This window comes from Bos javanicus, chromosome 4 (genome assembly GCF_032452875.1).
Source record: "Bos javanicus breed banteng chromosome 4, ARS-OSU_banteng_1.0, whole genome shotgun sequence".
Taxonomy (NCBI): Eukaryota; Metazoa; Chordata; class Mammalia; order Artiodactyla; family Bovidae; genus Bos; species Bos javanicus.
Window position 1 is genome coordinate 82,602,401 of NC_083871.1, and position 27,500 is coordinate 82,629,900.

Here is a 27,500-nt window from a genome sequence, read left to right on the forward strand (position 1 = left end):
TTTTTTTTGTAAAGATGTTTTTTATGAGTCTTTATTGAATCTGTTACAATATTGCTTGTTTTATGTTATTGTTTTTTCTGCCGGAAGGCATGTGGGATCTTAGCTCCCCCACCAGGGATCGAACCTGCATCCCCTGCATTGGAAAGCAAAGTCTTAACCACTGGACCACCAGCGAAGTCCCCCCTATTTGGTTTTGTAACTGTTAATTAAGCTTTCTCTTTTTGTACGTATAGGCTTTCCTTTATGAATAAGCATGTTGAAGTGCTCAGGTGATTTCCATTTTTGTGAACAACACTTAGTGTTTTCAACCATGTAGTGTAGTAATTTATTTTTCTACCACTTTATGAAATGCTGCATTTCATATAAACTGGACTTTCACATTATAAGAAAACTACAGTGTTAGGTTATTCTGAAGTTCTTTTATTAACTTTTAATTTTTAAATTTTTAGTTGTAAAATATACATAAGACAAAATATACCATCTTAACCATTTTTAAGTATACAGTTCAGTATCATTGGGAGAAGGCAATGGCACCCCACTCCAGTACTCTTGTCTAGAAAGTCCCATGGATGGAGGAGCCTGGGAGGCTGCAGTCCATGGGGTCGCTAAGAGTCGGACACGACTGAGCGACTTCCCTTTCACTTTTCACTTTCATGCATTGGAGAAGGAAATGGCAACTCACTCCAGTGTTCTTGCCTGGAGAATCCCAGGGACGGGGGAGCCTGGTGGGCTGCCGTCTATGGGGTCGCACAGAGTCAGACACGACTGAAGCGACTTAGTAGTAGTAGTAGTAGTAGTCAGTATCATTAAGTTTATTCACATTGTTGGGCAGCCTGTTTCTGGAACTTTTCTCCACCAATACTTATTTTCCTTTTTGTTTTTGATAGTAGCTATCCTGACAGGTGTGAGGAGATATCTTATTGTTGTTTGATTTGCATTTCCCCCAAAATCAGTGGTGTTAAGCATCTTTTCATATGCTTGTGGACCATTTGTGTATCTTTGGAGATATATCCAGGTTCTTTGGCCATTTTCTGATAGAGTTGTTTGGTTTTTTTTGTTGAGTTGAATCCTTTATATATTCTGAATATATATATTCAGGTATAGATATGGATATCAGATGGATACCTGGATATTAATGCCTTATTCAGTAGCTATAAATATAACTCAGCAACCTGTGGATAGCATGGATGGATAGATGGATAGCTAGCTAGGTAGGCAGGTATAGATTTGTGTGATTTACCTGTATTTGTGTGTGTGTGTGTCTGCGCGCTCAGTCACACCTGACTCTGCAGCCCCATGGATGGTAGCCTGCCAGGTTCCTCTGTCCATGGGATTTTCCAGGCAAGAATATTAGAGTGGATTGCCATTTCACACTCCAGGTGATCTTCCTGACCCAGGGATCGAAGCTTGGTCTCTTGTGTCTCCTGCATTCTATACCACAGCACCACCTGGAAAGCCCTACTTACATCCATATCTCTGTATATAAAAGATATTGGTAATACATAAAGAATATATATTAATATATGTATCCCTTTTTAATTATACGATATACAGATATTTAAATATTTTCTCCCATTCCATAGGTTGGTTGCTATTTCATTCTCTTGAGTCTATCTTTGATATATAGGCATTTTTAATTTGGATGTAATCCAGTTATCCCTTTTTACTTTTGTTTCTTGTGCTCTTGGTGTCATATCTGAGAAATCTTTGCCAAATCCAATGTAATGAAGCTTCCTCCTGGGTTTTCTTCAAAGTTCTTATTTTAAAGAGTTTGAGAAAATAACACTGAATACTCAGAACTATCAGTATATTTTTCACTAATCTTGAAAACTGCAGCCAAATGAAATGAATTTGAGGTATGAAGTATAATTAAAATAATTGAAAGTGATATATATGTCAAGATGTCAATCTTTAAGAATTTTAACTTGTTCTTTACACTTAAAGTAGAAATGCAAAGCCAGGTTACAACCAAGATAGGAAGTAATGTTTATTTAATAAGCTACGTAGTTAGGGGTCTTGCGATCATGTTAATAATTAATGGAAAATTTGGAAGATAAACTGATCCTCATATCTAGGATTTTTTTTGTTTTTAATATACAGTCATCTGTTTTTTCCATGTTGATATGATGAGCCAGACTATTTTTTAGACAGTGTTTCTCTTGTAAAGTTTAACAGAAAAGTATATTATCTTCAAAAAGATTTCATTCTCATCTTGAAGCTCAAAGACCTTTTCAGTTTTTAGGGATGGATGGCTACTGTCGTATAGGTATGATATTTTGGATGATGTTACAGATTTTGGTTTATTCAACTAGTAGGGTAAGATACTGATTTCAGAATCTTTGAACTTATTTTTTATTCTGGAGATGAGAGGATTGTCTAGCTAATGTATGTATGACATTAATAATTTTGATAAAATTCCTGTTTTGTCATAAAATATATATTATTTTAGAATAATAAACATATATAAAATAATGTTAATTATGAGTTACATCCGTTTTGAAAAGTATATCAATTTCTGTGTGCAGAAATTTAGCTTCAAGCATGTTCATTACAACTTTGAATTATAAAAATTTGGAAACAGGCTAAATATCTAGAAATAAGGAATTGTATTATCTTTATAATTTAGAAAAGCTTTTTACAAAAATACCATGCGGGATAGTTGGCAAGCTCTTTTGGTCAGTGTTTAGATAGTAAATACTTAAAGCTTTGTAATCCGAGAGACAATATTGAAGATATTATGTAGGTATGTAACCATATAAAAATGTAAAAGCCCTTCTTAGTTTGTAGATTGTATAAAACCAGGCATCTGGCTGGATTTGGCCATGGACTGTAGTTTTCTAATTCCTGATTAGCATATCATCCAGTTTCTCTTCAACTTCCAAAGTGCACGTATGATCATAGGGAAAAATACTACAAGGCCGTGTTATCTCTGGGTCATGTGACTCTCATTTACTATTATAATCTGTCTTCATTTTTCTAAATTTTTTATAACAAATATGCATTACCTTTGGGGCTTCCCTGATGACTCAGATGGTAAAGAATCTGGCTGCAGTGCAGAAGACCTAGGTTTGATCCTTGGGTCAGGAAGATCCCCTGGGAGAGAAGGGGAGAGAAGGGAATGGCTATCCACTCCAGTATTCTTGCCTGGAGAATTCCATGGACAGAAGAGCCTGGCAGGCTACAGTCAGTCCATGGGGTTCTAAAGAGTCACACATGACTGAGCGAGTAACACTTATGTGCTTATGTATTACTTTATATACTTAACAAAACAATACAAGTATTCCTTTTTAACAAAACATATTAATGTCTATGCTGCTGCTAAGTTGCTTCAGTCGTGTCCGACTCTGTGCGACCCCATAGACGGCAGCCCACCAGACCCCGCCGTCCCTGGGATTCTTCAGGCAAGAACACCGGAGCGGGTTGCCATTTCCTCCTCCAGTGCATGAAAGTGAAAAGTGAAAGTGAAGTCTCTCAGTCGTGCCTGACTCTTAGCGACCCCATGGACTGCAGCCTACCAGGCTCCGCCGTCCACGGGATTTTCCAGGCAAGAGTACTGGAGTGGGGTGCATTGCCTTCTCCCATTAATGTCTATACATGTTAGAAAAGTCCATAGCAGTTGCTGTTATAGAACTTTTGGGTTGCAAAGGTATGGAACCTGACATAAAACTGTGTCCTTTCCTCCCTACCTCAAACTCAGACAGGGGAATTAGAGGAAAACTTTGGTTTATTTCTTGGCCTCTGTTATTTCAAGATTTTATGTAAGGCCAGAATAGTTTATACTCTAATAAACATTTTTTTTTTCCTGAGATTTTTTTTTTAAGTGTTAAATTCTGAGATAATTGTAGATTCACTTGCCAAAATAAGAAGTAATACAGAGAGATTCTTTATACCACCTACCTAGTTCCAAAATGCTAACATCTTGGGTAACTAATATTGCACAATCAGATGTGATATGCTATGAGACTGATATTGGTGCAGTCTTGCAAACCTTAATCAGATTTTACCAGTTTTTTGTGCATTCGTGTGTGTAAGTGTATATTTGATTGTGTGCACTTTTATCACATGTGAAGATGCTGTCACGATATAGAACCATTCATTACAGGGAGAAAAACAAGTTCCCTTGTAAGTCACAGCCACTCCCTCCCCTGCCCCCATGCCTGGCAGCCACTGTTCTATTCTCCATCTCTGTATGTTTGTCATTGCAAGTGTATTATACGGATGGAACCATGCAGTGTGTTTATCTTTTGAGATTGACTTTCTCCTACTCTGCCAGTCTTGTCTTTTCCCTGGCATGATGAGAACATTTACATCGAAGGCAATTATTGACACATCAGGGCTTAAGACTGCAATTTTTTGTTTTCTGTTTGTTCCTGTTTTTCACTTCCTCTTGTTTCTCTTTTCTTCCCTGTCAGTGAGTTGCTTGAACATTTTCCTGAAATTCTGCATTGATTTATTTATAACAGTATTTTTGAGTACATTACTTCGTGTGATTTTCTTAATGGTTGCTCTTTGTGTTAAAATATGCATATGTAACTGCTCACAGTCTGCTGGTGTCCTCAACATTGTAATATTTCTAGTCATGTGTGGAAACCTTACTTCCCATTTTTTTAAGTACAGTTGTCTTAAATATGTTTCATGTTCATTGAGCTTATCAGTTGGTATTAGACATTTTAATTCAAATATTAAATACGCTTTAAGAAGCTTATGAAAATAGGGATAATCTGCTGTGTTTACCCCTACTCCCACCCATTTTTATGTTTTTTTTTTAAAGTTCTAAACTTTTTTTCTGTTAACTTCTATCTTCTATTCCTTCCTGTTTAGAAAACTTTCTTTAGCCCATTCTTTAGGGATAGATTTGCAAGACACAAGTTCTTTTAGTCTTTCTTCATCTGAGAATGTCTTTATTTCCCTTTCATTTTGGGGGGATATTTTCATCAGATATAGCATTTGTGGTTGATAGTTGTTTACTTTTAGAACTTGAGAAATTATGTGCCATTGCCTTCTGGCCTCTGTCATTTCAAATGAGAAATCTGTTGTTTGAATTGGTGCTCCCCCATAAGTCATGTGTCATGTTTCCCCTGCTGCTTGCAAGACTTTTTTTTAACGTTAGTATTTAGAAATTTAATTAGGATGTCTCTTAGAGTGGATTTCTTTGACTTCTCTTCTTTGAAGTTGGTCTAGCTAATTGAATCTGTAGGTTTATGTCCTTTACCAAATTTGGAAAAAGTTCAGTCATTATTTCTTCAAATACTTTTTCAGTTTTATTCTCTTCTCCTTCTGGGCCTTTGGTAATATGAATGTTAGTCCTTTTGTTATTGTTCACAGAGCACTGAGACCATTCATTTTCTTCAGTCTGTTTTCTCTGTTTTGTTCAGATTGGATAAGTTCTGTTGATTGATCCCTAAGTTCATTAGTTTTATCCTGTCATCTCTGCTGTTGAACCCAAACATTGAGTTATTTGTTTTGGGTATTATATTTTCCAGTTCTAAAATTCTCATTTTTAAAAATAGCTTGTTTCTTTGCTGAAAGAGTCTGTCATTCCATTTGTTTTAAGAGAATTTATAATTGCTTGTTGAAGCACTTTTATGGGAGAAGGCAATGGCACCCCACTCCAGTACTCTTGCCTGGAAAATCCTATGGACGGAGAAGCCTGGTAGGCTGCAGTCCATGGGGTCGCAAAGAGTGGGACACGACTGCGTGACTTCACTTTCACTTTTCACTTTCATGCATTGGAGAAGGAAATGGCAACCCACTCCAGTGTTCTTGCCTGGAGAATCCCAGGGACGAGGGAGCCTGGTGGGCTGCCGTCTCTGGGGTCACACACAGTCAGACACGACTGAAGTGACTTAGCAGCAGCAGTAGCACTTTTATGATGGCTGCTTTAAAAATCTTTGCCAGATAATTCTAACACCTGATTCATTTTGTTCTTAGACATTTTAATGGAAGGCAGTATTTAAATTATGAAGAATCATCAGTCACTTCCATTTTTTTTTCAAGTTCACTTGTGACTTCCATGTGTCGTGCTCCTTGCTTTACATAGATTATTAAATTTTGACTGCAGTCCTATATTAGGCAGGATGCTGCAGTAACAAACAGTTCCAAAATTATAGTGGCTTAACACACCATAGATTTATTTCTGGGTAAAATCAGTGGTGTAGGAAAAGGAAACTGAGGTATTAACAATACAGAAAAAAGGTTTTTCCTATTTGTGGACCAGGTATAATGTGCTGTGGAAAACTTTGTTTATAAAGCTGGAAACAAGCTGTTCTGCTTCGTGGAGATACATATTTTTTAAACCCTGCTTTGAATAGGTTCTTGGTATATTGTTTATTTGGAAGTTTATTCCACCTTTTTGTAGGAGTTTATTGGGTTGTACAAAAAACTTTGCAATAGAAGCATCAAATTGTTAGCCTAACCTTTCAAGATTAAACTTGCACAGCAAGAAGAGAATAACAAGAGGGAAAACATCAGGCTAAATGGGGATAGCAAGGAAAGAGAAGAGCACCAAATGGAAATTGAAATGTAGTGAGGTCTGCTTCCTACTAAGTAAAGGGTTCCAGTGACCTTTTGTTATTCATGAATGCAACTGAATAGTGATACTAAGACTGATTCTGCCTATAGTGTGTTTCTTTAAATTGCCTGTAAATTACATGAGCTGTGCCTGGGCCATGACATGTGATAACTAATTGTTAATTAGCGTCACTTCTGTCCTTATGATTTTGTTACCATTGTTAGTAAACCTGCCTTCTAAGTGATGTCCATTTAGATCTGGCTCAGGTCTTCCAGATGTCACAATTAGGAGGCCTTGAATGTGTTAGCTGAATTAATTTTAACAAACCAGAAAGACTGACAGATAGCTGAGCCTATTTAAAATAAACCTATACATAGTTTATGTTGAATGAGGAATTAATTTTAAATGCACCTTCTGGGACATCTACCACAAGGAGAATTTTTTTTCAGCTTTGTTGACATGAAAACCAGTCATTGGGAGAAATCAGCAGATAGGTTTTTTAAATCAAAATGCATCACACAAAAAGTATTTAACCTGGTGGGTAGAACATTGTGAATCATTTATTGAAACTTAAATTGGTTCTTTACATCTATTAATTTTAATAAACAAATTGTCGCAACTAGTAACTGAAATGGTAATGTACCTTGTTATGAGATTGATTGGTGTGAGAAATGGAGCATGGGATTATAATATATCCTTCCAAATAGCCCTTGGATTAAAATTTTGCTTTTTCATTTAATGAGCTATTAATATTAACAGGTTCTGCTGATTATTGCATCATTCAGGCAAGGATAAACATTCTTTATGAAGCATATATTATAAAAATTATACATTTGGAAACTTAGTAGAAACTTTCCAGATGCAAGATTTGTGAATCTGTATTTCTGACACTTGTTAGCGATTGAGAAGATGAACATGACTTTTTCTGGTATGGTACATATTTGAACAGAATTTATAATTTTACTACCTAAGGAGAAGAAGTTATTTTAGACAGCCAAGATGGATTGATTATTTTCTTTATTCAATGAATGTTTGAGTAGTATTATGTTTTGGATGCTAGGATATACCAGCACTTGATAAAGAAGGCAGACAACAAAAACATATATACCAAGTAATAATTAATGTGGTGGATAAAAATTAAATAACATTGGGTAAGGGGGCTGTGAAGTGGCCTGAGGGCTGTTGTTTTATCCTGAGCAGTTGGGGAGGCCTCCCTGATAAGGTGGCATTTAAGTAAATATTCAAGAGAAAGGTCTCCTCGATAAAAGGAAGAACAAATACGGTACCTACAAGTTGGGTCATGATAGAGGTCTTAGAGGATATGAGCTGGGCTGAAGCAGGATGGTAGGAAGTCTTGACTGAGAAACGCATGACCAAGAGCTAGAGTCTGAAGTCAGCTTATGGACTTTGGTTTTTACTGTAAAATGGGAAACCATTGGAGGGTCATTGTTTTAGTAAGATCACTTTGGATGATGTTTGAAAAAAGTCAGGGAGTGGTGGCAAGTAGGAAGCAGCAAGACCAGTTAGAAAGTTTTGGCAAAACTCTTGCTAGAGGTGATGTAGATTAGGGTAGTTTTAAAAAACATTCAGTGGTTCTTTATTTTATTAATACTTATTTATTTAATTCTTTATTTGACTGTGCCAGGTCTTAGTTGTGGCATACAGGGTCTTTAGTTGTGGCACTTGAGATCTTCGGTTGTGGCATGCGAACTCTTGGGGCTTCTCTGGTGGCTCAGATGGTAAAGAATCTGCCTGTAGTGCAGGAGATCCAGGTTCGATCCCTGGGTCGGGCAGATCCCCTGGAGAAGGAAATGATTACCCACTCCAGTATTCTTGCCTGGAGAATTCCATGGACAGAGGAGCCTGGTGGGCTACAGTCCATGGAGTCACAGAGAGTCAGACATGATGGGGTGACCATCACTTTTTCTTTCATGTGAACTCTTAGTTGCATGTGGGATCTAGTTCCCTGATCAGGGATCGAACCTGGGCCCCCTGTGTTAGGAGTGCAGGGTCTTAGCCACTGGACCACCAGGGAAATCCCTCGTATATTTTTTGAAGTAGAGCCAATGGATTTCTTAACCGGGACATGGAAGTGTAAGTGAGAGAGGAATGAGGATGAATAGCTGGAACAATGGAGCTCTTGTTAATGGAGATAGGGGAAGTCCCTAGATAGCACTGGTTTTGTTGCTCAGGGTGAGTTGGTGGTGATGGTGGTAGTTGGGCAGGGTGGACAAATCAGAAATTCCATTTGAGGTGTTTTAAGTTGGAGATATCAATTAGACATCCAAGTGCAAATGTCAAGTAGGCAGTTGGATAAAAAAAGACTAGTGCAGGTCTGGGCTGAAGATAAGAATCTCTGAATCAACATCTGGATGGTATTTGAAAGTGAAAGTGAAGTCGCTCAGTCGTGTCCGACTCTTTGTGACCCCATGGACTGTAGCCTATCAGGTTCCTCCATCCATGGGATTTTCCAGGCAAGAGTACTTGAGTGGATTGCCATTTCCTTCTCCAGGAAGGAATTGAACCCAGGGTCTCCTGCATTGCAGGCAGATGCTTTACCGTCTGAGCCACCAGGGCAACCTTGAAATTGAGTGAGATCTCTTAGGGCATGAGGACAGATACATGAGACCTGATGTCTGGACTTAGGGGTACTCTAACTTTTTAGAGATCTGGTATATGAAGAGAAATCTTCAAAGGGGAGTGAGAAGGAGTAAGCGATAAAGTAGGAATAGAGCACTAGAAAGCAGTGTCCCAGAGGCCAAGGGAGGAATGCATCTCGGCAGAAAGAACGTGGTCAGTTATACCAGATAACTGCTTGGAAGAGGAATAAGATGAGGTCTATGGCTTCACCCTTGGGTCTGTAAAGGTGAGCCCTTTGGTGTGATCCTTATAAGAGCAGTCATGGTGGCTCGTAGTGGGGAGGTGGTGTTAGAACCTATCTGGAATGGGTCCAAGAGAGAGTAGTTGGCAAAATGTCTCTGCTCAGAGAAATTCTTAGCTTATGTATTACAAAATGTTGATATTTAGAATGCTCATAAAGGACACATTTGTTTAGCGACTGTTTTTGCCTGTCATTAAAAGGTGTTCAGTAAGCATGCTGCTGCTGTTTTGTTATTTTTGTCCAGTTGTATACCAGCTACTTTCCAAAAGCAGGGACCCTGTCACCAAGTTTTCACTAGCGAGGTGCTTGTAAATGAACAAATGAATTTATCTTCACAACAATTACATGAAACTGGCACTGTATCGTTATTTAGAAGATGGTAAAACTAGGGATTTGAGAAGTCCCTTTGCGAAAAACAAGTAGCAGTGACCACCTCTGACTTCCAGACTCAAGCTTAGATCTGTTTTATCCCACCCTATGTCTTCAAGAGGATTGTGATTTTAATTTAGGGGCACGTAACAATAACTCTTGTAGTTTGGGGTTTGGCTTTGGGGATCCAGCACCATAGCCCATCATCATTTTTATTACCCCTGATCCTTTTATTATTCTCAGTAATAGGCAGAATAATGGTAGCTAGAATAATGAAAATCTTCATCCTAATTCCTGGAAGCTGTGAACATGTTACATATGGCAAAGGGAATTAGGTTGCTAATCAGCTGACTTTAAGATAGGGATATTATCCAGGTGGGGATGAGTGTAGTCACAAGGTCCTTACAGGTGGAAGAGAGAGGTAGAGAAGGTCAGAGTAATGTTATGTTAGAAGGACTCAACCTACTCTTGCTGGCTTTGAAGGTGGAGGAGAGAGGGGGGAACCCATTGCCAAGGAATGCAGGTGGCTTCCAGAAGATGGGAAGACGAGGGACCAGACTCTCGCCTAGAGCCTCCAGAGAAAGGTTTCCTGCTATCATCTTGATGTTAGCCCCATGGGATCTGTATTGAGGTCTGTTTTGGGTTGTAAGACAACAAATTAGTGTTGTTTTAAGCCGCTGAGTTTATGGTAATTTGTTACAGTAGCAATGGCAAACTAACACAGTAGATAATGTAATTGTATGATCTTATTCCCTTAGCACTTTTCATTAGTCTTTATTCTCAGAATTTGGGCAGTAAAATACATGCGGCAAGGGAGAACATACAGAAAACAGTTGTATTGAAATTGCTATTACTGTCGGAGCTGTATTTATAAAGACTTATCTTTTCTGATAATTGCTCGAAAATGTTGTTTAAATGATAATTCTACTTGACAGTTAGGGCCCAATATTACCCTGTCAGGGCTTTAAGGTATTCTTTACTGTGCAGGCTCAAGAAATGCTATAACAAATCTAAGTAACATGTACATTTCTTATCATCCGTGAGCTATTTCACTTTGAGTACAACCATTTTTAAATATAGTGATTTACAGACATCCATGTTGTCATATTTCTTTACTTTAGAAAATGACTTTCTTCTCCAAAGACCTCAGTGGAATAAATAAATCTCTTGAAATAGTATCAGAAGGTTGGGAGTGAGGAAACCCTGTATAAAGCTTAAAATTTTAGTCTGTTGTCATCATTTCCATCAGTGGTTGGGCATTTTTGAGATATTTGACCTGGGATGAGTTACTTTTGATCTTTATAAGCATCCAGGAGTGACTGTTGGCTTAATAAGGAGGGGACTGTAGCATTCCCTTTTACTTTCCTAATAACAGGATTCACATTTAGGTATGACTGAAAACATGTTCGAAATGATGTGACCAACTCAACAGTAATCAGATCAGATCAGATCAGATCAGTCACTCAGTCGTGTCCAACTCTTTGCGACCCCAAGAATCACAGCATGCCAGGCCTCCCTGTCCCTTACCAACTCCCGGAGTTCACTCAGACTCATGTCCATCGAGTCAGTGTTGCCATCCAGCCATCTCATCCTCTGTCGTCCCCTTCTCCTCTTGCCCCCAATCCCTCCCAGCATCAGAGTCTTTTCCAATGAGTCAACTCTTCGTATGAGGTGGCCAAAGTACTGGAGTTTCAGCTTTAGCATCATTCCTCCCAAAGAAATCCCAGGGCTGATCTCCTTCAGAATGGACTGGTTGGATCTCCTTGCAGTCCAAGGGACTCTCAAGAGTCTTCTCCAACACCACAGTTCAAAAGCATCAATTCTTTGGTGCTCAGCCTTCTTCACAGTCCAACTCTCACATCCATACATGACCACAGGAAAAACCATAGCCTTGACTAGACGAATCTTTGTTGGCAAAGTAATGTCTCTGCTTTTGAATATGGTATCTAGGTTGGTCATAACTTTCCTTCCAAGGAGGAAGCGTCTTTTAATTTCATGGCTGCAGTCACCATCTGTAGTGATTTTGGAGCCCCCCAAAATAAAGTCTGACACTGTTTCCACTGTTTCCCCATCTATTTCCCATGAAGTGGTGGGACCGGATGCCATGATCTTCGTTTTCTGAATGTTGAGCTTTAAGCCAACTTTTTCACTCTCCACTTTCACGTTCATCAAGAGGCTTTTGAGTTCCTCTTCACTTTCTGCCATAAGGGTGGTGTCATCTGCATATCTGAGGTTACATCTTCATTTTTTGTAAATAGTGTAAAGCAAAGAGGTAAATTAGAAATGTTATGTTTATTCAATTTTATGTCTGGAAATAAACTCAAAAGGGAGGATATGAATTATACAGTTTAAATTTGGAAACTAATACAAATAATAACGTTTTTAGTAACTGATATTCACTGGATACATACCTGATACTGTGCTTTAACTCCGTACACAAAAATGAGCTCAAAATGGGTTAAAGACCTATATGTGAGACCAGACACTATAAAACTCCTAAAGGAAAACATAGGCAGAACACTCTCTGACATAAATCTCTGCAAAATTTTTTCAACCCATCTCCCTGAATAATTGAAACAAAAACAAAAATAAACAAATGGGACCTACTTAAAAGCTTTTGCACAGCAAAGGAAACAATAAACAAATGAAAAGACAGCCCACAGATTGGGAGAAAACACTTGCAAATGATGTGATTGATAAGGGATTAGTGTTCAAAATTTATAAACAGTTTCTGACTGGTAACAGTATCAAGACAAACAACCCACTCAAAAAATGGGCAGAAGACCTGAATAGGCATCTCTTCAAAGAGGACATGCAGATGGCCAATAGGTACATGAAAAGATGTTCAGCACTGCTAGATATCAGAGAAATGCAAATCAAAACTACAATGAGATATAACCTCATGCCTGTCAGAATGACTGTCGTCAAAAATTCCACAAACAACAAATGCTGGAGAAGGGACTTTGTTGGTGGGAATATAAATTGGTACAGCCACTATGGAGAACAGTATGGAGGTTCCTGGAGAAGGCAATGGCACCCCACTCCAGTACTCTTGCCTGGAAAATCCCATGGACAGAGGAGCCTGGTAGGCTGTAGTCCATGGGGTCGCTAAGAGTTGGCACGACTGAGCAGCTTCACTTTCACTTTTCACTTTCATGCATTGGAGAAGGAAATGGCAACCCACTCCAGTGTTCTTGCCTGGAGAATCCCAGGGACGGCAGAGCCTGGTGGGCTGCCGTCTATGGGGTTGCAGAGTCGGACGCGATTGAAGCGACTTAGCAGCAGCAGCAGCAACATGGAGGTTCCTTAAAAAACTAAAAATAGAGCTACCATATGACACTGCAATCCCATCCCTGGACATATACCTAGAGAAAAACATGATTCCAAAAGATACATGCACCACAGTGTTCACTGCAGCACTACTTAACAATAGCCAAGACATGGAAAGAACCTGAATCTCCATCAACAAAGAAATGGTTAAAGAAGATGTGGTGTGTATATATGTGTGTGTGTGTGTGTGTGTGTGTGTGTGTGTGTGTGTGTGTGTGTGTATAAAATGGAAGTTTACTCAGCCATTAAAAAAGAATGAAATAATGCCATTTGCAGCAACATGGATGAACCTAGAGAGCGTTACATTGCCTAAAGTCAGACAGAGGAGGAGAAATATGTGACATTCTTTAAATGTGGGAAGAAATGATACAAATGTGGAATCTAAAAGAAATGATACAAATGAACTTACAAAAAAGAAAGAGACAGACTTAGAAAACAAAATAATGGTTGTCAGGGGGAAGGGGTAGTTAGGGACTTTGGCAAGGTCATGTACACACTGCTGTATTTAAAATTGATAACCAACAAGGATCTATTGTATAGCACATAGAGCTCTGCTCAGTGGTATGTGCCAGCCTGGATGGGAGGGGGATTTGGGGAAGAATGGAGACATGTATATGTGTGACTGAGTCACTTCACCATTCATCTGCAACTGCCACTACATTGTTAATCAACTATACCCTAATACAAAATAAAAAGTTTAAAGTTAAAAAAAAAAGACATGTTTGTTCAGTTTTATATCTGGAAATAAACTCAAAAGAGAGGATATGAATTATATAGTTTAAATTTGGGGGCTATACTACAAATATTGGTAATATAACTGACATTCACTGGATACATACCTGATACTGTACTTTGCATACATTTAATACGTTTGATTCTTACAGCAATTCTATAAGGTACATATTCTCCTCCTCCTTTCATGAAAGATGAAGTAACTGAGGTTTTAACTAAGTTGCCCAGTACTCTAGGACTGTGCATGGTGGAATTGGCATAAGAAAACTTATTTTGACTTATTTTGTGATTGGTCACTTGATTATGAAGTACAGTAGGTTTTTAAATGATTTCTTTCCTTTCTTCTCCTGTCCTTTGTTAAAAAGTAACATTAGTGATGTATGGATGTGAGAGTTGGACTATAAGAAAGCTGAGTGCCGAAGAATTGATGCTTTTGAACTGTGTATTGGAGAAGACTATTGAGAGTCCCTTGGACTGCAAGGAGATCCAACCAGTCCATCCTAAAGGAGATCAGTCTGGGGTGTCCATTGGAAGGACTGATATTGAAGCTGAAACTCCAGTACTTTGGTCACCTGATGTGAAGAGCTGACTCATTGGAAAAGACCCTGATGCTGGGAAAGATTGAAGGCAGGAGGAGAAGGGGACGACAGAGGATGAGATGGCTGGATGGCATTACCGACTCAATGGACATGAGTTTGGGTGGACTCCAGGAGTTGGTGATGGACAGGGAGGTCTGGTGTGCTGCGGTTCATGGGGTCTCAAAGAGTCAGACATGACTGAGCGACTGAACTGAAACTGAACTGAACATTAGTGAACTTTACCAAGATTTTTTTTTTCCCCTTGGCTGCACTACAGAGCATGTGGGATCTTAGCTCCCTGATCAGGGATTGAACCCATACCCCCTGCATTGGAAATGCAGGATCTTACTAACTGGACCTCCAGGGAAATCTCTACCAAGATTTTTTTGATCATCCTTCTTTTTCATCTCTTACATCTCCTAGATTTTTTGCTTTCTATTTGAATAGCTCCTTGAAAAATATGTGTCATAGTGGGAGTTTGTGCCATGAGTCTTCTGAGCCTTTGTAAAGTGCCCTTGAGGCATATCTACAGGCCAGGCCAGCTCTCTCTGTCTTGGCAAGACAGGGTTCTCTAAAGAAACAGAACCAATGGGCTATGTTTAGGACCAACAGGAACTGCGGAGGGTATGGGAGAAAAGAGGGAGACATTTGAGAGAATTCAGGAGGATCTGAGAGAGACCAATAGGATCAGAAAGAGAGAGAGAAAAAGATTTATTGTAAGGAACTGACATGTGTGATTATGGATCTGGCAAGTCCCAAGACCTTCAGGGTGAGTCAGCAAGTGGGACACTCAGAAAGAGCCAATGTTTCAGTTCAAATCCTAAGACAAGAAAAAAGTCACTCACTTGGAAGGCAATTAGGAAGAATGTTTTTACTCAGTGGGAGGGTTTATTTATGCCTTCAACTGATTTGGTGAGGCCCACCCACCACCAAGTTTTCTATTAATATATATAGAGTTTGCTTTAAGAAAAAACATTGGAGTATAATTGCTTTACAATCTTGTGTTGGTTTCTGCTGTGCAGCAAAGTGAATCAGCCACACATATACATATATCCTTTTTCTTTAATTTCCTTCCCGTTTAGGTTACCACAGAGCATTGAATTGAGTTCCCTGTGTAGGTACATTAGGGTCTCATTAGTTATCTATTTTACGTGGAGAAGTGTGTGTATTAATATGTCCACCCCAGTCTCCTGAGCCATCCCACTTCCGTCTCCCCCTTGGTATCAATATGTTTATTCTCTATGTCTGTGTCTCTGTTTCTGTTTTGCAAATAAGTTCATCTATACCATTTTTCTAGGTTGCACATATTTCCACTAATACACAGTATTTTTCTCTTTTTGACTTCACTCTGTATGACATTCTCTAGGTCCATCCAAATCTGTGTAAATGGTACAATTTTGTTCCTTTTTTAGGGCCAAGTAATAGTCCATTGTGTATATGTACCATATCCTCTCTATCCATTCCTCAGTTGATGGACATTTAGGTTGCTTCCATGGCTGGCTATTGTAAACAGTGCTGAAGTGAACATTGGGGTGTGTGTATCTTTCTGAATTATGGTTTTCTCCAGATGTATGGACAGCTATGAGTTTGCTGGATCATATGATAGTTCTATACTTAGTATTTTAAGGAACCTTCATACTTTTCTCCATAGCGGTTGTATCAGTTTACATTCCCACCAACAGTGTAGCCGAGTTCCCTTTTCTCCATACATTAATTGTCTGTAGAATTTTTGATGATAGCCATTCTCATGGGTATGAGGTGGTACCTTATTGTAGTCTTCATTTGCATTTTTCTCTAATAATTAGCCATGCTGAACATCTTTTCATGTGTTTGTTGGCCACCTGTATGTCTTCTTTAGGTTACGTCTATTTTTTAATTGGGTTGTTTCCTTTTTTATATTGAGCTGCACGAGCTTTTTGTATTTTATGGAAATTAATCCCCTGTCATTTGCTTCATTTGTAAATATTTCTCCCATTTTGAAGGTTGTCTGTTTTGTTTATGGTTTCCTTTGCTGTGCAAAAGCTTTAAAGTTTCATTAGGTCCCTTTTGTTTATTTTTGTTTTTATTTTCATAGGGTTTGCTTTATGATATTTTGCTTTAAATTTTTACATTTACATCCATGCCTCAGATAACTGAACTATTTTCTTTTTTTTCCTTTTTTTTCCCTTCAAAACTTTTCTTCAAGAGTTTTGATATTACAGTTATGCTTCCCTGCTGGCTTAGCAATAAAGAATCCACCTGCAGTGCAGGAGAGGTGGGTTTGATCCCTGAGTCGGGAAGATCCCCTGGAGGAGGAAATGGCAACCCACTCTAGTATTCTTAACTGGGAGATCCCATGGACAGAGTTACCTGGTGGGCTACAGACCACAGAGTCGCAGAGTCAGACATGACTTAGTGACTAAGCATGCACACACAGACTTTGGACTTATTAATTATTCAGTTTTCCGTTTTTTTAATGCATCTTTGCTTTTACCTTTATTTGTGTTCTCTGGTTGCCTGAAATTCTCACCTCCCTGCTACCTGTGTTTTTTCGGTCCTGTAGTGCTTAAAGCTGGGACTCTCAAACCGCCAGGAATGCGCTGTTCAGGTGTCAGCGTCTTACAGTCTCTGCCTGTAGGAGGGAGGTGGAAATCGATGGTAGCCAGGGTTGAAGGTGCAGATGTGGAGAAACAGTGGGCAAAAACTGCAGTCACAGTCTAGAAAAAAACAGCCCCTAATGGGGGAGGCAGGTATCTGCTCTGTCGAGTGGGATAGGCTCTGAGTCACGAGCATGAAGCTTTGGTGGTTGTTCAGTCGCTCAGTCATGTCCAACTTTTTATGACCCCACGGACTGCAGCATGTCAGGCTTCCCTGTCCTTCACTATCTCCCTGAGTTGGCTCAAACTCATGTCCACTGAGCTTTGGTGGGAGAGCCTAAAGCATCTTTGTGCATTTTGTTCAGGTTAAGTTTTCATGAAAACAAGCCAAGATGTGTCATTAGTTCAAATTCATACTCACCATATATATCAGCTTTTCCTTAATTTTGGTAATGGCTTATCTTAATTTTTTATTGCTATTTGGGGAGTTTATCTGTATCTGTTTCTTCATGGAAATTTTTGAAAAGCTGTCAGAGGCTTGTGTGGGAGTAGCTAGCCAGGTGTTTCTTTGCACCTGGGATAAGGAAAGATGCTTGAGAGGTATTTAATCTCCTTGCCAACAAACATAATCTCAAAACTTGTGGCACTTTTTAATGTAACAGTAAACCTGTAAATTATAAATCAATGTTAAGTTTTTCATGAAAACTGAATTTGTGGGACCTCTGTGGCTGCTGCTCCTATTTGCTACTGTTTCCCTCTCTTTGGTACCTTCCCCTGCCTACCCCCTCCCCCAGCTGTGTCTGTAAATATTTTACATAATATTGTACATAATTTAGGTAATCTCTCCTATTCCCTGCTGTGGTACGATTTGGATTTTCTTGTGTGGAAATTTAAATGAGAATGTCTCTGAAAAGCTTCTCACTAAACTCTGTCTGCTGTTACGATGTACTTGTGTTTTCACTGGTCTTTGTTAGGTACCCACAGTTTTGTTAGGTGAAGTTCAGAACAACGAATAGGCCTAAACCCTGCTTCTAAGGATCTTGTGATCACCAAGGGATATCGGGAAGAAAGAAAAAGAGGGTTATGTTGGATTTAGTGGCGGAAATTGTCCACCTGAATGGCATATCTTGAAGATTGGTCAGGTTATTCCATATGGCTGGAAGGAAATGAAAAGCTTATTTGCTTTTCTCATTCCCCAGCCCCCCCACTCTCTATATTCTTATCGCTTTCCCAATATAAAATAAATGATGGGAGTCGATCCTGTTTATGGTATGTGGCTTAGGGCATGGAAACCTTCACCTTATTTTTTTTTTCCTCCTTGAATTGAACATGAAATTCTGATACTACAGGGCAAAGGAGAGACCAGGGTTTATGAAGACTGCATATCTTGTGAATCTTAAGTAGACCTCTTCAATTATTAGAGGCTCAACTTTTTCTCACTTCCGTAGGCAAAGTATTGACAGGGGAAGGAGAGTGGTTTTGAGAGATAAGTCTTAGTTTAGTAGATGTAAAGTTTTTGAAAGAATGTTGAATAATGGCTTGAAAATGTATCAAATACAGTAATTCTATAATGAAATAATTATTTATTTTAGAAAATTTAAAAAAATTGGCAGTAGCCATGGTAATTTTTTTTTTTTTTAACTTTTTGGCTGCCCGATGCAGTATGCTGGATCTTAGTTCCCCAACCAGAGATCGAACTCACACTCCTTGCATTGAACGTGCAGAGTCTTAACCACTGGACTGCCAGGGAAGTCCCATCTCAGTAGTGATTTTTAATTGCTGCCTTCTGTAATGGTCACAGCAACGCTGCGATGGAAGTCCTGTTATCACTCCCAGTCTGTATGTGAAGAAAAAGCTTAGGAGGATGACCATGATGTTTGTTTTTCTCATCTACCTCCCACGTGTGTATATGCATTTCTTTAGTAACATTTGGATCGTGCAAAGCAGGTTTTTATGACCTACTTATTCACCTAGTAAGACATTTTGAGAACCTTCCCCTTTGTTATCAAATCGTCTTTGAAAACAGATTTTAAGGTCGGTGTAATATTTAATCTTGTGAAATTTGTTTAACCTGGGGTTTCTTGACCTTGGCACTATTGGCATTTGGGGAGGGAAAATTTTTTGTTTTGGAAAATTGTCTCATCCATTATATAATGTTTAGCTTCGTCCCTGCCCTCTACCCACTAGATATTAATAGCATCTTCTCCGCCAACTCAGTTGTGACAACAAAAATGTCCGCAGACATTGCCAAGTGAGTGAACTGGGGGAACAACATTACCTCCGGTTGAGAACCACTTATTTAACCATATGTATTTTAAGCTTTTAAATATAGTATATACCTATGAGTAGGCTCATTGAAATTTTCTATCTATATGAAAAAGTAGACCTATATCATCTAGAATACATTTATGAGCTCCTAATTTTAGCTACTTGTTTTTGATTAATGTTTTCAGTAATAGCAGTATTGCTTGAAAGTAAAAAACTTTAACAGCATTATTTGCATTCATATAAGAGTGTAATTGCTTGTCTGTCACCAGTCTGATGGAAAGGCATCGTGGGAGCTTTGACCACAGTTGTTTTATTGTAGATGAATTCCATTATCTCCATGTCACTTTCTTAAAAAGTTTGGTCATTGAGGCAGCTGTAATACCTTGTGTTATAAATGGAAACTAGAAGTTACTCTCTTGGCTTGTTTATGTAGTTTTCTTGATATGTTTTGACATTTTAGAAGGATATATGAAACCAGCTTTCCTACCAGACAGTCATCTTTTTGTGTAAATAAAATCGTCCTTTTGTAATGGCGCTATAACCTATAATAGTTAATAGTTGCACTTGCCCTTTTAAGGAGGTGGCATTCATTTGGGAAGGGCACGAATATAAAATCAATAAAAGTCCTTATTTCTTGATAAGTTTTGGATCTTAGTTATTCTTTTTTTGTACAGTTTTTCTCATCATAAATCTCTTTTTTGTAGAAAAGTTTAAGACGATATGACATAGGTGGAGATGTTCTTTATTGGTGACATTACAGTTTCAAATAAATGTATATGCATGATAACATATATATTTCTTGACTCTATATTAACTGTTGGTAAAAAGTTGATACAACTCCTGTTGTAGTGCAGAGTTCTATTTCTTAAAAATTTGTTAGTTGTATTTTTTGAGACCTCAAATTATGTGTTTTGATTGACTTACAGTATAATTTCAATTATGGTGATTATAATTCTCGAGAAAATGTTCTAGAGGAGGAAAGCCTTTATACCTTCAGACCAATAGCTGATGATTGATTTGCTTTTTATTAACACTTGGTTTTTTCCTGTGGAAGTTCAAGCTGCTCTTTTTTTTAGACAATGAGAATTTTGTTTTGTTTTTGAGGATGTTAGTGTTCCCTATTTTATCTAGCTTTAAAACATTGGATATTTATTAAAAGGAATTTGCCCCTGGTCAGATGTAGTCGATGACAAGAGATCAACGCACCCATTCATCTTATTAAAAATCCTAGAGGTTCAGCTGAGGTCTTTCTCATTGGTGAGTCTAGCTGAGATGAAGGGATCTCCATAGAGTGAGATTATAAATTGTCTAGGAGCACTCCACTGGTGATATTTGTCACTGGCTTAACTTGGATTTTGTAAACATAACATCTCACCCTTCTTGTATATCTACTATTGTTTTGTGGGAAAAGGAAAAGAAATAAAAACCAGAACAAGACAAAACTGTATTTTAACAAAGAACTGATAACCAGAAATAAAATTTTGAGTTCTAGATTCATAAAAGCTGTAGAAAATATAATGATCTTTCTGTTAACCGCTGAATTCATATGACACATTTTTTTTTTTTTAAGTAAAATTCGGGTCTTCATTTAGACTGTCACATTGTACATAAAATATACTGATGTGTGAAAGATGTGGTTAGTGTTAAAGCAGGATGAAAAATTGGTTATAAATGCCAGTTTTTTCTTGTACAGAAAATTTAAATTATCAGATGAAAAGTATGATATTCTTGTTGGTTATATAATTCTAAGTTAGGTGATGGGATTTTCTCTATGTACATTGACTCTGTGGTGTTAGTAACAAACTGTTAAATAGTTTTTGAGACAGAAATCTGTAATTACCTTAGTCTGTTGTCCCAAAAGCGACTTTTTCACTTTCGGTTCAAAACTCAGTAAAAATGACCATGATAAGAAATTTATTTTCAGATGTTTTAGAATCCTACAGGATGATCTAAAGGACTTGTCTTTAATTAAAAGTGTTATCCAATTAGTGAAAGTCCATGTTATTTGAGAATTGATTCTTTTTAAAGAAAAGCTTCAGATTTTCTTGTATGAGTAAATGTCACTCTGTTCATACCTTCACTTAACTGCAAGTCAGGACTTGTACTGTGCCTCTGGGTTGTCATAGAAACGCAGTTAACTGTCATCTCAACTCAGACTATTGATGGTTTTATTTGTAGGCTTGCAAGATTATTAAAATTTAACAAAAATTATTGATTTGATTTTTATTAACACTGAGTTGTTTTCTGTGGAAGTTCAAATTGCATGAAAGTCTTTTTTTTCTGTTTAATTTTTTTTTTACAGTGAAACTCTATATTAAATCTACCTGATTTTTAAAATGTTTTTTATTTAAAATGTGATATAAAGTCTGCAGCAGTAGAATAACCTCTGCGAATTGTATTTTTGAATCACTTTCCATTTTCTTTGTTTACAGCAGGCAGAAAACACCTTAAAAAATTCACCTTTAGCCTGCTTTTAACTTAACATAAAAGATACCTGTCAGAAAAGCATGAAATGCTACATCAAGTGCCTAATATTGGAGTTTTCATTTTATTTATGGTTTTTGAAGCCTAGCACGAATGCTTCAGTGAGCTGTGCTGTGAAAGTATTTATTTTTGTATACTTATGTGAGAGAAATTATTTAGTTTCCACTTATGAATAAGACAGGCAAACCTTATTTACAGTAACGTTATCTAATGGTCCGTGGTTGAGTGCTTTTATGCAAAATAGTCCAGAGGCTAGAATTAACTTTTCACATTGGATGCACATTTGATGTCCAGACTTGAACAACATGTGGCATCTTATTATAAAGACTAACATTCAGGATTCAATTTGTATTTAACACATTTACTTCAGAATGCACACATCATGCCTTGGCTACATTTAGTGTTAACTTTGTAATGATTTCTCTTTCTCGCTTGTATTAGATATATAAGTAGAAGTGTTTATTAGTTGCTTTTTGTAATTTTCCTATTTCTAGATTTTTTTTAAGACTCGGTTAATTAGCTATTTGATATTTTAACAACAGATCCTATTTGGACATGCAACAACTCATTGGGTTGAGGTGATTATTGTTAGTTCGTTTTTAAAGAAAGGTAGGGCTTTTAAGGAACCATGCACATACTACTTCCTTCTGTGGCTTTTAGTTCTTGGAGTTATTCTTAAAAAGTTAGTAGGTAGACCATCTCTGGTTTTACCACCCTTTTACTAAATAAACAACTAGTAGTTTGTGTATACTTGGAGAAGAAAATTTAAGACAGTTCATCAGTAGACATGGAATATTGATTTTTTTATTAAACTAGGTTTATTGCTCTTAAAATTTTATTACTCCTCTTGTAGCTAGTCTGCATGATGCCCCCCGGTGATTCTCACCTCTTATTATTCCTGCCTTCATGTCCTCCCCTCCCATTGAATCATGGTTGGTCTGTATGATCAACATACAGGAATACTGTGGCAGCGACAGCATGTGACCTCTGAAGCTAGGTCGTATATAACCTTAGGGCTTCCACTGTGCATTCTCTTGCACCACTCACTGTGGGGGAAGTCTCCTTTGCCATATCCTAAGGACATTGATGCAGCCCTTTGGAGAAGTCCAGAAGAACAGCGACTGAAGCCTCTTGTCAACACCCAGTGCTAACTTGCCACCCATTTGAGTGAGCCATCTGGGAAATCATTACTCTAACCCCAGTCAGGTCTTCAGATGCCCAGCTCACACCTTGCCTTCAACCCCAGAAGAGATCTTGAATCTCAGGCACCCAGTGAAGCCACTTGTATATTGTTTACCCACCAGAACTCCATTAAATAGCACAGATTTACTGTTGTTTTAGGGCTTCCCAAGTGGTTCAGTGGTAAAGAACCTGCCAGTGCAGGAGACAGAGGTTTGATCCCTGGGTCAGGAAGATCCCCTGGAGAAGGAAATGGTAACCCACTCTAGTATTCTTGCCTAGGAAAGCCCACAGACAGAGGAGCCTGGCAGACCTATAGTCTATGGGGTCACAAAAGAGTCAGACCATGACTTAGTGACTAAACAGCAGTATTGTTGTATTAAGTCAGTAAATGTTGGAATAATATCCATCTATCTGTAACTAATGTACCTGCTAAATAAAGACATCTGACACGTTTCCTGTTGATCACAGTTGTAGTTTTTTGTAGGCATAAAAATCTTGGAGGTGTCTATTGTGATTTGTAGTATAATTTTCCTAGGAGTTGGGGGTAGTATATTAAATGAGGCATTGATGTTAGAGCATTCATAACTGAATTTGAATTTTAGCTTTGCTTTCTATCCACTGTGTATCTTAATGACATTACCTAAAATTTCTGATCATCAGTTTTTACTGAAATATCTGTAAAATGGGATAATGATATTTAACTCACCATAATCTTTTTTTTTTTTTAAGTCAGGATGAAATGGGATATCTAGTGTTAAGTCTATAGCATAATGGTTGACATATCTCATTCTTTCAGTTTATCTAGAAATGAGCGCCTTTCCATGTGAAGTAGGTCTTTGCCCCAAGGATAAAGATTTCTGTAGGCATCTGAGTTCATAGTCTGTGTGTGATTGTTGATCAGTATTATAGTCTTTAAGAAGTCCAGTACTTAACAGTCTACAAGTCATTTTTCTTTTATGTAATTTTCTTTTTACTGTGATGTGCCTAGATGTGATTTTCTTCATACTTATGTTGCTTCAGTTTGCAAAGTTTCTTGGTCTTATGGGTTGATGTCTTATGAGTTTTGGAAAATTCTCAGTTGTTACCTCTGTAAGTAGTCTTCCTATCCCTCCTCCTTCCCATTTTTCTATTTTCCTTATCCTTGTGGGACTATATTGAAAAATGTTAGACCCTTTTCACTGTGTCCGACAAATCGCACATAATTTTTCTGTATTTTCCGTCCATTTTCCTTCCCTGAGCTTCCCTTTGGATATCTTTTGACCTGTTTTCCATTTTACTAATCCTGTCTTCTGCTTTGCTAATCTTCTGTTGAACTATAATATTGAGTTCTTAATTTCAGTTATATTTTTCAGTTCTAAAACTATCTTTTGATTTTTTTTTTTTTACAGATTGAAGTTTTGTGTTGAAATCTTTTTATGTATTTCATTCATCTTTTTAAAAAAACATACTTTATAATAATTAACATAATTACATTAAGGTCCTTTTCTGCTAAATCCAGTATCTAGGTCATCCAGGGGTCTGTGTTTTTGTTTTGTTTAACACAGTTTTTTTCTCCTTGATGTTTAGTCATTTGGTCCTGTCTTGTGGCACACCTGGTAGTTTTTTTTAATTGAATTCTTAGTACTGTAGGTGAAGAATTGTAGAAGCCCAATAGTATTCTTTCTCTAAGGAGCCACCCTTTCCCTTACTGGACAGATAGGTTGGGGTTGTGTACCTTACTCCAGGCAGGGAGTAAACTGAGGCAAAGCTATAGACAGAAGTTTTGGGAAGCTCTTTGTGTTTGTGTCCTGGGGACCAGGAGTCCCAGATGAGAGGCTTTGGTGTTCACCAGGACCTCATCTAATTTTCTTCCTAACATGTCAAGGCAGTGAGTTTGCATTTTTGAGGCAAGCGTTTTTGTCTCCTGCTTTATGTAGTTTTGGAAATTAGCAGTTTTCTTTTGGGGAAAAGTGGCTGTGTAACAAACTCCCTTCTTTGCCTCTCTCTTCCACTCATCAAGCCTCTAGTCCCCATAAGTACCAGAAAGTGAAAGTGTTAGTCACTCGATCTTATCAGACTCTTTACAACCCCATGGACTGCAGCCCGCCAGGCTCTTCTATCCATGGAATTCTGAAGGCAAGAATACTGGAGTGGGATCTTCCTGACCCAGGGCTTGAACCTAGGTCTCCTGCATTGCAGGCAGATTCTATACTATCTGAGCCACCAAGAAAGCCCAGAAGGTTTGCTGTTTTCCACACTTCCAAGCGTGGCCATCTATCCAGGCAGAGTCTCAGCCTCCTGTTGATAAATGTCTCCAGGAAGAAAATGACTATAGAATGCCAGCTGGCCTCTCCGTAGTTTCTCCACCACCTTGGAATCACACTTCTAGTTCAGACTGCCTCGGTAGTGCTTTAATTGATGCCTTAGACTGATATTGCTTTATATTTCATTAAACATTCCTAGGTATTCTGGGTGGGACCGTTGATATACCTCAAACTACCCAAATGTTAGCTGGAAGGTGAGGACCACACAATTATTTTTGAAGGAAATGATGAGTAAACTGTTTTTGTGGACTACTCTTTTGGCCAGTTTTATTCTACCACAGTTATCACTATATGCATATTTCCTTCTCATTGTATATTGATGCAGTAAAATAAATATTTTTCTGAATCATTGTCATAATTTTTATAAGTAATCTTGATTTATTAATTCCTGGCCTTTATAGACAATCTAGATTCCGAACTTTGTAACTCTGAAGATTAAGCATGTCTTATGATGCTATATCAACAGTAAAATTGAACATCTAAAGTTAGTAATAACATGTATAGAAGATTAAGAACATTTTATTGTATAAGTAGGTTTATTCAGATGAGAGTCAACAGTGCATATTGTAACATAAACTAAGTAATAATATCCACTCATGGTTTCTCAGTTACTTAAAATTAATATTAAAATATTTTTATCTGAAGAGTAAGTATATACTTGGCTTTATATAAAATTTCTGATTTTCTTTCATTTTAATTTTTATAATTTTTCTAAGTAAAATGGGATATTCTCAAATCTGACAAAAATGCTTGCAATCTTGAAATACAGAATTCTAGTCTTTTGGAAGTTTATTGTATTCCTGTCTCATTGCTGTGTTTTATGTCCATGAGGGCACATTGACAAGTATTTTGTCTATGCACCTTTTATTGGCTTTTGTCTGAATAGTGGGACAGACAGTTTTGTATTTTTTTGATATGCTGAAGTTGATTACTGTCAACAGAAGGTACATGTAGTCCTCTTTCCAGCTTTCAGATTTATTCTGCCATTGAAGTTGTAGCAGTTGATAGGCCAGTTGGAAAAATGAAACATGAGAATCTTAACCCTTAGCACTGTAGTTGTGGTTGTTGACAGTCATTGAGGGAACCACCTCTGGTTCCACCTTACAGAGTGTGTTTTGAATCTTTGACTCTTTCAGATATGTCCTTGAGGGCTGCCATCTCTGTTTTCCGTGCAGGAAGAAGAGAGTGAAGAGGAGCCCAAACTGAAGTACGAAAGGCTCTCCAATGGAGTAACTGAAATCCTTCAGAAGGATGCTGCTAGCTGCATGACGGTCCATGACAAGGTACGGTGGCCTGTAGAGGATGCTTCTGTAACTCGTTTCTGTTGTATGTTTGCTGATACTTTGAGGTCTGGTGCTTTGGGTGGTGGTTTTTCACAGTAATTGTGTCTCCCTGCCACTCTTCCTCTCTTCTTTCTCACCAGTGAAAAACTGAAACAACAACCAGAGATATTATATCGATGTATTTGTACACACACACCATCCATGTATCAAATAGTGTATCACCACACTGTAACAAATAGTTGATACACCATAGTGTATCAAATAGAAGAGGATGATGGTTGTGAAAGATCTGTAGCAAGTGATTCTCAGAAACTCTGGTACTTAATTCCTCAGATCTTACATGGTAGAGCAGGAAAATGTTGAGATGAGAAATATTCTGGAGCTCATTGCTTTTGTAAGAGTAGAAGAGATTACATTGGAGGCCTTAGGAATCAATAGAAAGGCCCCAGATGATTTTTTATGTATTATATGAATGAATAAATATATTCCACATCTCAGTCTTCATTATAGAAAAGCCCCCCACCAACTTTTTAAGTCCAGACTAAGTACTATACAGGACCCTTATCCCATTATAGACCAGAACAATCCAGGACATAATTGGAATATTAGAAGCAAGGCATTCTCATCATTGCTCCCTTTTCCCCATGAGCTGTACGAGTGAGCCTTGGTACCTCCACTGAAGGCGGGCACCGGGCTCTGATCCACCTCCTGGTTTATCCCCTTCTTTCTAGCAGTATTGCCTCATCTATCTCCTTGCCTCTACCCAGTTCCCCTTTATTACAGATTTCATTCTCTTGTAAATAGATTCCTGCTTTCAGCATGCCAACAGGACCTGTGTTTTCTGTCTCGTTTTTCCAGAACCCTTTCCTTCAGCCCTTTTCATTTCTCTACCCTTAAGGCCACATTCTGGAGGCTTTATGTCTGTCCCTGGAACTTGAAGATATTTTGGGCAGCATTCTTAATCTTTTTATCCTTCAAGCTTTTGTGTTCATCTTCCCACTAA

The 27,500-nt window shown here is 38.0% G+C and overlaps 1 protein-coding gene across 2 annotated transcripts in view; it reads left to right on the forward strand.

Moving 5' to 3' along the window:
- The window catches only part of VPS41 (VPS41 subunit of HOPS complex), a 225,180-nt gene that overhangs the window by 15,389 nt on the left and 182,291 nt on the right, over nt 1–27,500 (forward strand). For both annotated transcript variants that reach the window (XM_061414519.1, XM_061414520.1), the window contains exon 3: nt 26,390–26,497. In XM_061414519.1, the coding sequence (XP_061270503.1) occupies nt 26,390–26,497 (108 nt within the window). The remainder of the gene's footprint in view (nt 1–26,389; nt 26,498–27,500) is intronic.